This window comes from Stegastes partitus, unplaced genomic scaffold (genome assembly GCF_000690725.1).
Source record: "Stegastes partitus isolate 25-593 unplaced genomic scaffold, Stegastes_partitus-1.0.2 Scaffold94, whole genome shotgun sequence".
NCBI classification, from domain to species: domain Eukaryota; kingdom Metazoa; phylum Chordata; class Actinopteri; family Pomacentridae; genus Stegastes; species Stegastes partitus.
Window position 1 is genome coordinate 553,641 of NW_007577825.1, and position 12,414 is coordinate 566,054.

Consider the following 12,414-nt stretch of genomic DNA (forward strand, 5'->3'; position numbering starts at 1 on the left):
CAGGAAATGAAAGCAAGACTCAGTGTATGTTGTGGTTATGCTGGTGGAATTTCGGGCGATCTCTGGCCTAGTCGGTCAAGAAGACGGGTCCTGCGGGAGTGTGGGGGATGGGAAGGAGCAGATTCAGGGTGAAGGGAGGATAGCTCCAGCTCCAGGCAACCTACCAAGTGTGGGGTATAATCTGACAGCACTCAGCCAAGACACATGCAGGGCTAAGACCAGGCACCCTACCAAGACTGGGGCCTGTGGGGACATCCTGGTGAGAGCTAAGCCTCCAATGGGCCTGGAGTGGCGCCAGGAGCCACACACACACACACACACACACACACACACACACACACACACATATGCGAATGCATAGTAAAGTCACACACACGTGGTAGAGCTTGGCCAGTCTCTCATACACACCCACACACAAATGCATACACACTGTGCATGCAAACAGCACCACACATGGGGCGGATGAATGGAGCAATAAGACAAAGAAAGCGTGAGGGCTGAGGAAATACAAGGTTTGCAGTCTGAATGGGAGGTTTGGAGAGCCAGATTTGTTGTGTGTGTGTGTGTGTGTGTGAGTGTGCATTAGCGCATCAACATCTCATTCAGTCAGACCTCCCAACTACAACAGGATCTGCTGTGTATGAAATTAGCCTAATCGAGTTAAATCAACATTTTGTGGACGTCTCTGCCGCACTTTCCTGTTGACTAATTAAGCTGTCATAGTGTGGTCCAACTAGAAATTGCCCTGTATATATTTGGATGACCTTGCAATGCTGACTGACATTTCTCTTTCTTTTTCTTTCCATTCTCCACGCTCTCTTTCTCTGTCCCTGTCTTCTCCTCTTTGCTTTCCTCTCTGCAGATTATGTTTATTTTGAGAACTCGTCCAGTAACCCACTGCTGATCAGGAGGATAGAGGAGTTGAATAAGGTGAGTGAGTGGGTGGGTGTAAGAGGTTGACTTTGTACACTTGAATACAATGCAAACGCACTCTTGATAAGTTTCGTTTTGTTTACTTTTAATTGCCCTTGTATCTCTTTTGTTATCATAAAGTAAAAGTCTAAATTGAGCTTGTAATGTAGAATAATTTCCTCAATTCTGTGGAATATCTATTTGTCAAATTTGATTTTGTCACATTTTTGAGTTGGCTTTTGTGATAATTGGAAACTCTTTTTTACTTCATGCACAGTTGAGTGTTCAGTACATTCACTTCTTGTTATATGGAAAGAGAAAAAATCTAAACTTATAGTCGTGTTCCTTTTATTTTTACACGTATCACTATGCAATGTTTTGACATTTAGTCAAAATATTTGAATTAAAATGCAAATTCTGGTCTGCGAATGTTGAAAATTCTACAGAGTTACTCTCGTATAGACCTCAAATGATTAGCAGATTTGTTTTTTGTCAGAAACAAAATCTTCCAGTTATTTTGGCAATTGAGTATTCTCCCAAAACATTAAGATTCCGGCTTCTGAAATGTGAGGCAGATTTTCTTGTCATATATGACCATAAATGGGACGTCATTGGGCTGAAGACTGTTGGTCTGATGAAACAACAAATTTCAAGATATGACCTTGATCTTTACGAAGTCGCAGCATTTATTTTTTCTACTAATTTCCAACATTTTATAGACCAAATAATTCATTGATTAAAAAAGAAAAGAATCAGTGCATGAACTGATATCGAACTGTTAGTTGCATCCCAAGTCTAGTAGTAGAATTTTAGGTCCCTGTTAAATTAAGATAATTATTCTTATATATATATTTTATGGAATGCTGCCATTATTCTTCATAATATTAAGATTAATGTTTGCTTAAGATTTAAATCACTTTGATTATTTTCTCGTTTTTTTTGTGAGATAAGGTCATAACTGATAGTGTTGATATGCCAATAACATGCTATTAGTAGTTCCTATTGTGTTAAATCTATCCCTACTATACTATTGTAAATATAGGAGAAGTGTGCTTTGAATATTGTACATATCTTTATCACGCTGAAAGCAGTGAGAACAGTTCTGTATTAACATGTCACAAGGATGATGATGATACCGTTTCCAAAGGTGCCGGGTAAATCCCAGCCTGCTGTTCCGTACATTGTTCAGTCAAAGAAGCAGAAAAAGAGTCCTGTCTCTGTAGACTAGTTACAGGTGCCCGCTGTCTGTCCCCTGTTCCAGGCCTGTGCTGGATAATATGGAGCCTGTTTAATGTGATTGACACAGAGCTCAGAGTCAGCCTTCTATTCTGCCTGTCACTGTCAGTCTCTCTGCTCCTCAGGGATCTTTGGGTTTCTCCTCCATGAGGTCTGAGATGCAGGTTTAGAAGGGATAGAAGTGTGAGAGGGAAAAAAATCTCGACAACTCCCAACTGCTCAAAACATAAAAACACAGAAATCCAACAACTGAGTCTGAAAGCTTTTGTGCATAACACTTAAGTGTAGTCTAAAGTGTTCCCTAGCACCATGCAAATCAATATGTGTTTTGCTTTTTTCTTCTTTTAAAAAAAGCAAATGGCATTGAAAACAGTTAAAAGTCTGCATCACCGTGTCCTAAATTAGAAAAAGATGGTATGACATTGCTTGTTCTGTCTGACCAATTGATACTAAAGATTTTAAAGTTAGAGAATATTAGGCCTGTTTGCTGTAAAGAAACTGAATTAAATTGGTTATCAAAATATTTTATAGTAGACTAGTGATATAATTGACTGTAAGTCTGAGTGCGTAAAAATCGAAATTGTGACATTAACTTACTCAAAATCAATCAGGGAAATGCTTCTTCTGTTCTGCCACATGTCTAAACTATACATTGGTGTTATATTAACAGATATGTCTTTACTTTTTCCTGTTTCGAAAACTTATGTCACCTACCTGCCTGTATTTCTGTTTGATCTCAGTGTTCTCCCTCTGTTGGGCTGCACACTGAGTATTAGCTTGCATGTAACTCACATGCACCTATTAATATTCATGACTTTATAATGGGAATGTCAAAGGAAATCATACTTTTAATTCTGTTGTACTTGTAAAATTGCTTTAGAATTTTACTGTAATGTGAAAGAATGACATTAGGTTACTCTACATGTAATTAAAATCAGGCCTTAGTTTTGCTGCACACTTACGGTCATAAATGTTGCTTGTTTGGGTTTTTCTTACAGACATACAACAGATGTCATAGTATTGACTGTAAATCTGTTTTTCTTTTTACTTCTTTTCTTGTTAACGTTCGATATTTTCTGCTTCACTTTCCCCGCCCAACTTAAAGTTTAGTTTCAAACTTTGACATACCGCTAATTTTACAAATTGATATTGTAAATGTTAAGATTATCTGTGGCTGTGCAATTGCCAAAAAAGTACATCCTGCCGTGACTCATGCACAAGGAAAGAGCAAAACCTAAACTGAATATGGGAACACCAGTCTTAGTGGAAGTCCTCTGCACTTCATTAAAAACCTACTTCATTTGTAAAGAAAAGTGTTTTAGTTTGCTCCATAAAACAGTCAGAAATGAGCCAATTATCATTTCTCTGTTCTGCAGCCTTTTCTTCAAACATGGAACTGGGAAATTGGATTTTAATTATTTGATGAACTAGACAGTCTGCAGTGCTGAAGTGTCCACAGAATTTAAAGATATGTTTGCTTATTCTTTGTCATCTCTCCATCCATCTCCCGCTCAGATTATACCTCACTGGTTAGATTCATGAGAGAGTTCCCTCTCCAGTGTACATGGCTTATGACAGTGTACAAATGTGATTGTCGGCGATGAGTAACACTTAAAACAAGTTAATTACTGTTTGAGGTTACACTTATTTATGTGTGGGGACTTAAAAGAGGTAAAAGCTACAAATCAATTCCTAAACAAAGCTCATTGCTTTTTTGGATTTTACATCATTTTACCCAGAGTGGTAGTTTGCCTTTTTCAGGTACTAAAAGCGTTGTCATGCAGTTTCTAATTAAAAAACCTACCAATGTAGTATTATCAGGGAGAAGCAAATCTTGGCACTGCACAGACATTCTCTAACACACCACCCCGTCCTGATCACTGCAGCACGTGATTTTGGTGGATTGCTGTGGCCTCACACTTTGTTTTCAGGCAAAGTTAAAAAACTACCCTCAGCTATTGGTTTTTCATCTGTGTGTGTGTGTGTTTGTGCATGCGCATGTGTTGGTGCTCTGTGTGCGGCACCACTTGTTGCCTTGGTAACGCCGATTGTCTCTGGTTTGCAGACAGCCAATGGGAATGTGGAGGCCAAAGTGGTGTGTTTTTACCGGCGCAGGGACATCTCCAGCACACTCATCGCTCTGGCAGACAAACATGCAAGTGAGTGACCGACCATAACCCAGCCAGCAAACATCAAAAACTATGCTAACCAGGACGTAATAATGTTCTTTTTGGCAACCCTCTGCAGTTATTTTCCACTGCAAAGTTGTTGTGTCTTCACATCAGATCCAGTCAAATCCAATCCCTTTCCTGAAACTGAAAAATAGAGCTCTAACTTGTTGTTTGGCTTCATTGTAAGGCCTGTCTGCACCCCACCTTTTATTAGGGGGTGATAAAAAATTGAAGTTTGTGTGCTTTTACTGAACCGGTCCAGACTGCAGCCCCTCCTCTGGTAGACTGGATTGCAGACAGCATTCGATCTGCTGTTGTATATCAATACGGCGACACCTGTGTGTGTGCGTGCGTGTGTGTGTGTGTGTGTGCACATGTGCTCTTCCTGTTGAAGCGTGGGTGTGTAACGTGTGCTTGAATGTGTTGCTGTCCTCCACAGCTTGGAGCAAGCTCTGCAATATCTGGAACAGCTGGCACACTTTGAATGAGCTCTACCTCAAGCAGCATTGTGTGGCCTTTTAATGTTCCGGGTACTGGGATGTTTTTCAGAGAGAAGGGCTGTCAAACTATGATTTCAAAAATGGTCAGGGGGAATACAGAAGCTCAGAGGGACTGATGTGGTAAGTCTGGGATGGTTAGTAGTAAAAGAAGGATTTGTGGAAGAAGACTGAGTCACAGGTAACGGAAGTGTGTCGCTTAAAAGCCAGAGCCATTCAGGCTGTTGGGTCACCTCCCTAGTGGTCAGTTGGAAAATGATGCCTTCAGGGCACTGCTCCAGAGTGCCTGAATTCAAAGAGTAAAGAGGCAAAGAGGGATACAGGATTTATTCATACTTCAGGCAATTGCTTTTTTGTGGCATGACCACCGCTCTCACATCACCTCTTTTGACCATGGAAAAAAGTGTCTATTTTAACACTGCACGGTGCCACTGACTTCTCTGATCTTGTCGTCTGATATTTGTGTGCCAACGTGTGGTGTTTCGGTTTGTTAGGTGGCTAGATTGCCTATCTTGCCTAGAAAGATAATATATTTGAAATGAGGGTTTATATCGACCTATGCTTCTCATTTGATTTGACCTGACTGTGTGCAACATTCGCTCTCATTGGAAACTCTTGGTTGTCCATGTCCATCCTGCCACCCACTACCCACATGTTGCAAGATATTTGCAGAAATTGTGAAGTTAGTCATCCTTATTAATCACATTCATTCTTTCTTTCTCCTGCTTTTCTTTGTTTTTCTAAAAATCTTCTCAAAATCTTATTAGTGCCCATATTAAACTAAAAATCATAAACGATGGTTGTCTTTAAATCTTCTAACAAGGAGATTACTTAGTGTTCCACCAGTTTGTAACCATAGTTGGGCTGATTTCCTTCATGTGGTTATATTTTAAGTATTTTAGCAGATCATGATTTCTGTGAGCCACCATAACTTCTGTTTGTTCCAGAATCTTCCCATGTACTTCCTGGTTACCGCATAAAGCAAGTGCATCTAATCCACGAGGAAAGTGTGTAGGAGAGGGACGAACGTTATCAAAAGTTTCAAACAGACTCCTGCATTTAATAGCGACATTTTGGTGCTAGACCATCATCAAGGTCTAGCACTTAAATGTTATTATAAAATGTGGTTTTGCAAGTTAGAAAGTGTGCCGGAGTCTTTTGACACTGCATGAAGTACTTTTAGCTCAGTATCACAAGGTTTAACCAAGCACATTCCTCTGAGATGGGGAGTGAGGACTACAGTAGCTACAGAGATGACTGAGTGCAACATATGTGAACCAATTTCTGTGAATTTCTGCTGTCTGATTAAAAAAACAAAAAGGGAAGATCAGTATAGTTGAATACAAACTCATTAATATGGAGACATAGTCAAGTGCCTGAGTGGGCTGTGACTGTATTGTTCTGCATGTGATTACAGATGGCCTGTATGGCTCTGTCTCTGTGTGTAATTTAGTGCTGCATGCCAACCGTACTGACACATACAGGCTGCAGTTACAGTATGCAGGTTTAAAAAACACTAAGGACTTCCCTAGTCAACTAGTAGTCTTTAGTTCAAGCCATTAGTTGACCAGTTTTGGCACTTTTAAATAGCGCATGATTAAATATTCATGTAGGCTATCTAACGTTAGAAAAAGCAGCAATGCTAAGTGGCCACTTAATTCTTTCATATCACAAGCCATGTTTGAGGTCGACTAGTCTCGCTTAGCCGGCCTATTCTGTAGTACATAATGGTCTGGCTGCACCTTTTCATTTTTCTGCTATAAGGGGAAAAAACGCTCTGACTTGTTCATATTTCTTTAAACCAATCACAGTCATCTTGGGCGGAGCTAAACAAATGACGCGTCTTTGATGTTCACTCAAAAAAGTGACGGTTGGAGCTGTTCTGGTGGAACATTTGCATGCAGGGAGACGAGCACTGTCATTAAAATGGACAATCCTCCAGAAAAACACTAGCAGGTGCCGCTTGTTACCTGCAGCCTGTAGCCTACATCTTACATCCGGTGAGTCAGACTAGAGGTCGACAGATGACAGGCAAATGTTTGTCTGAGGGTTTGTATGTCACAACCTTGTGATTGTCTTTTACCTTCTCAAGATAATGACACAATTTGGATTTCCTGCCCAATATTGTATGTTGTGCATAATTACTATGTAATAGCCACAGGGACCAGCCATGTAGAGAATAACGTCTGTCTGTGACTGATTGACTGACTGATTGACTGATTGACTGATTGACTGACTGACTGACTGACTGACTGACTGACTCTCGCCACCTCCTGTAAAGTTTGAGCTTTTTTTTCTAATCAATCAAAAACTTGGTCAGCTGAAGCTCTTTTCACCAACAGATGTTTTTTGACTGTTAAGGGGCAGTTCAGAGCTGTCTGTCCCTCTGCTTGTGCACACACATTCACATCAAGTACACCCACTCTGACCTAACTCTTTGAATCTTTTCTGGACATGTTATGCTCTTTTCACATTTTTACTGACTGTGTCCTTGTTTTTCATTTCAATATAAATCCTGCACCTCGATGGAAACAGCATTATCATGGCGAGAAGTAGAACACTCAAAAATCATAAAGTTATGTCATAAATCATAAAAAAGGGGAAAAAAAACTAACGGTAAATTTCTGTGATTATTCATTTATCAACAAAGGTATTTTACAGCTTGCATCTTTTAATATGTTTTCATACTTGTCTCTCGTCTGCTCTGTGTAAGCTCGGCCTGCAGTTCAGCCCAGTTCAGCTGAAAAGTCCCTGAATTTTTGTCATGTGATGCTTTGCCTCATTTGAGTTTCTACTGGCTTTTCAGTTGAACAGAGAAGAGCAGAATTTTGTTGTTGACAGAATCTGGTTACTGTAAATAGATTATTTTTTAGAACATTCTTAATTGAAACATGTAGAATAAATTAAATTAAATAGCTCTTTTTTTTTTTTATTCTGGATTTTTTTTTGTCCCCCCAGTAAAACCAATGTCACACATGATAAGTTCAAGAACCGTCGGATTTTTATAATAATAACATGCCTTTCAAACCCGCAAGCCCGTTTTGGGTATTAGAGGGTGACATTTTATATTAAGCATACTTACACATCAGAGGCTAATCAGATCATCGTCCACCATTCAAAACAGTCGAGCTGGTAGAAAAAAATAAAAACTGCCGTCCTGTAGTCGAGGCTTGCAAAACCAGCCACTAGACTTTGACTGGGTGTGGCAGGCTAAACGCTGGCTCCAGGGGTGTGAAAGTCTACGTGTGTCTTTGTGTGCGCGTTTTGAGAGTGTCCTGTTTGAATGAGCGCACATGCATGTGTGTGTGTGTGTACGTATGACTCCTAACCGCAGAGTCCACAGAGGAGGCCTGGGGGGTGTTACCCATAGCAGCGCAGGATTGTTTGTTCTGCCGGACCACACAGCATCAGCTTGTCAGAGTGCGCATCCATTTAAGAAAGTCTGTGTTTATTTCTGTGCAGTGTTTGTGTGCATGCATTCAAACTTGTGCTATTTTGTCCGGATTGTTGATTGCCTTGCTGTAGATTGAGGAGGTGATGAATTCTTACGTGGTGTGTCTAATAGAACGATGAAGTATTATGACTCTCTAAAGCCAAGATAGTTGGGTATTTTTATTGATTTTGTGTGTGTCCTCTTCCCTGTGGTTTGGTAAGTAAACATGAATATTTCATTTATCAACAAGGTTGCGTTGCTTGTGAAACAAATGCAGATACAGCATCATCTGAAAGTTCTGAAACAATGAAGGATGTTGCAAGGTACCGCATCTTGGAAATGGAGGCTTCTTGGATTTTTCGGTGCTGCAGTTCGGTGAGGGTCTTCCAGACATTTGCAATATTTAAAAAAAAAAAAAAAAGCATGGCAGGAATGGCTGTGCACCGCATGGGTGTGGGCTGCATCCTGTCTGCATTTCTGTAGCTGCAGCCTCACTTTCTCCGAGCCTATGTGAGCGTATGCATGCTTGTGTGTGTGAACATGTGTTCTTGCATGATGGACTGGACTTCTTAGCTCTGGGCTCTGTCAGAGGAATTGCTGGAGGGGTATATTTAATTCAGTTTGGTTATGGATCAGTGGCGAATGGCAGTCGTGTGTGTGTGTGTGTGTGTGTGGGTGCATACGAGCCTGCGTGTCTTTATGTGTGTCTGCTGTGAGTCATTGATCAAATATTTTGCTTTCAGAGATTCGGAGCACTCCCTCAATGGGGCCTCCAACTCCAGCATTAGTCCCTCCCTTGTGAGCGAAGCAGGCTCCTGAGTGGTCAGCTTTGTGGCGGACTTGGCATTTTACCTCCCTTGCACCTCCTTCCAGACATTTGAATTTGCCATGACTCAAACCTATTTCTATTTTTGAGATGTGGGTCTTTGCTCCCATAAACAATAGACAACAATGTTGCCAATGAACTCCAAAAGTAGAGCCAGTCTGACTAAAGTCACACTGATTGTGTGCTTAAGTACAGTATGTGGTTTCTTTTTGCTTAGGCTTCAAAAGGGTCATAAACCTATGTCACATTTCTTTTGTGCCCTTTTGGATGGTTTTATTAAAACTGTTCTCCTGTTGAATAAAGTGCCAGCATGGGAGTCTCTACGTGGAAACAGCCCACACAACCTGCCAGCACTAGTGCTATGTTGTACCACTTATACAGCGGCGCTCTATTAGATAAAGTCACGATGTGTTATGCTATGTGTGACAAGGTCCTACAGGAGACGATAAATTTGCCATTTAGCATCTCAGGCTCCAGAGCTTTATGAACTGAGGTCGTATTGGCGATAATGATCAGTGTGAGGGCAGTATCCTTGCTTTATCGCGAACTAGTCATCCAGTAGAAGTAGTCCCTGTTATAAAGCACATGTAGGTAATAAGAATATAATGAACTTATTTACTTTTATCCATTTTAAGGTTATAAAAATAGTATGTCAAAGTGAATGGGTAAATTGATGCCAAGGGTATGTGCTGCATTTGTTGTTTACAAACAAAGACAAAATTGGGCTAAATGCTTCAGTTTTGAGACTATAATTTAATTTCTTCGATGGTAAACCTCACTGCTACTGCTTTTAATGGCCTTGCATATGTTTTTGATGATGATTACATGCACTCAAGATTACTAGGAAATCACACGTTGAATTACAGCAACCTGCATGTTCTAGAACTTATGCTTACACACAGTTGGCTGCTTAGCAGGTGTCTCCTTTAATTCCTAACACATTTTCCAACAAAGGCTGGCACTGGCATCCATTAGGTATGTTAGTGATATGGCATAGCAGTGTGAAAAACCCTGCTATGTGTCTTTGTCATTCACATGCAAGGTGGTGGCGCTCCTTTTAGAAACTAGGTTATATGTACACATGACCAAAAAAAAATCACCCCGCATTACAGAAATGTTTTGTTTCTTCTTAATATGAATATAATATCTTCTTAATATAAAAAAGAACAGACACTCTCCTGAAGGTGCCTCTGATCTGTTGGATGCTGAATAAGACACTTAACCTCTAAGGTGCCTAAAACATTTGGACAGCACTGTGTTTGTGACTTTAATAATTAGGGGCTGATATTTAACATTTGTCTTGTTATTGATATTGTTGTTTATTTATTTATTTAAATTCTCGATAACATTAACTCATTTAAACATGTACTGCTTGCCCTCTATATGAGCCACCTCTGTCTGTCTATATTCACCACTCTGTGATCCCTGCCCACAGCACTAATCTGATCAATACTGAAGCAATAACATTTGAAAAGTTCCATATGAATTAATTATATATAAAACAGAAATAAAGTAGTTCAGTCAGTAGTTATTTTTAAATTTTGAGACCAAAACTTTGGCTCCAGTATCAGTTATCAGTATCCTTGATAACAAAAAATCGGTATGCACTCTGAAACCATATCGGTCGACCCCCCACTAATAATTAATCTGTGTGGAGGAAAGTTCAGTCCCTGAGAAACACGATAGATCTTATTCAAATAAATGTATGCATTATAGAATCTCTTATAGTGATTCTTGATTTTGTTAATTTCAAGTTGAACTGAGGGCTGCAAGATGGCGCAGTTGGTAGCACTGTTGTCTCGCAGCAAGAAGGTCGCCAGTTCGCGTCCCGGTGGGGGCACCGGAATCTTTCTGCGTGGAGTTTGCATGTTCTCCCCGTGCAGCGTGGGTTCTCTCCGGGTTCTCCGGCTTCCTCCCACACAGTCCAGAAACATGTTGAGGTTAATTGGTGATTCTAAATTGTCCGTAGGTGTGAATGTGAGTGTGCTTGGTTGTCTGTCTCTAAGTGTAGCCCTGTGATAGACTGGTGACCTGTCCAGTATGTCCCCTGCCTTCACCCTAAGTTAGCTGGGATAGGCTCCAGCCCCCCCACGACCGTAGTGAGGATGAAGATGGACTATATGGTGTGTCTAACCCAGGTTTAAACATTTAAGTTAATCATAGACTGAACAATTATTAGAAATATTATCAATGTCCGGTGCAAAACGCAAATTGTAGGGGGTTGCAGTTGTTTTTATAAAGGTAAAATGTGTCATAGCATACCATTACAAATGAAGCATTATGGTGCTACAGAGGCGCCCCAGCTTATAAATCACATTCTCCAGATGCAAGTGCTATTTTGGTACAGACTGCAGCAAAAATCACACCATCATTTTTATATATATATATTTTTTGGGATGAAAAAGAAATGAAAAAAAATTACCATCTCCACTGAAATAGTTACTAAGACAGCAATTGCCAAGCCTGTGAAAATAATTGCAATATGATTTATTTTATTTTTTTTGCACGTTATTTGGTCCTAGTCGATGGTTGTATAATTTGTTGCTGCTGTCCTTGTGTGGCAGACAGTCGGGCTTTTGCTGGTGTCTCATGTAATAATGTCCTATCACCTGTTTACAATGTATGACACAGTGAATATTGAACTGAAACTTGACTTAAAGCAATTATATCACAAATCAAATCGCAATATCTGCCAGAAAAGTCACACTTTGATATTTTCCCCAAATCGCTAAGCCTTAATATAAAGACACTTTTCTGGTTATGCATCCTGAGCCACATAAAGGTTGAAACATCCAAACAAACCACTTAATCCAAAGCAATGCGATTCTGCTAGTGCAGCAACACATGATGAGTTTTGCTTGTTGTGCCTTTCATTACTTCTATTCACTTGAATTCCCAAATTTGTTCCTTCGGTACACAAGATTTAACTTACTCTGGGATTCTTGTTGTACTGTTCACTTTGCACTTTGCTTATGGAGTTATACCTCTAGGGATGCGCCGTTGTCTGCTCTAACAACTGTCCAACATCCAGCGCGATTCTCTTGTTCCAACTCAAGGACAAACCCACCAGCAAAACTCCAGTGAATGCAGAGCAGACGTGAAGTCTCATTGTAACCATAATGCAACTGACACAAGACATGATCAGCACTCGAGCACTGTGGTGTCTTGTTTTGTTTCTACTGACTGTGCTGTTGTTGTTCTTCCTCTTGTTTGGAATGTGCTGTGAATGGGGGAAAAAATATATTCACAATGCACTTTTATTGAGAAAGTGACATTTAAAATTGAAATTCTTTTTTTTTCTTTTGTTATGTTTTGTTTAACTTGTCCTTGATTGGGCAA

The 12,414-nt window shown here is 40.1% G+C and overlaps 1 protein-coding gene across 2 annotated transcripts in view; it reads left to right on the forward strand.

Annotated features, from left to right (window-relative positions):
- The window catches only part of mta1 (metastasis associated 1), a 50,236-nt gene that overhangs the window by 11,106 nt on the left and 26,716 nt on the right, over positions 1–12,414 (forward strand). For both annotated transcript variants that reach the window (XM_008277300.1, XM_008277301.1), the window contains exons 2-3: positions 863–930; positions 4,214–4,307. In XM_008277300.1, the coding sequence (XP_008275522.1) occupies positions 863–930; positions 4,214–4,307 (162 nt within the window). The remainder of the gene's footprint in view (positions 1–862; positions 931–4,213; positions 4,308–12,414) is intronic.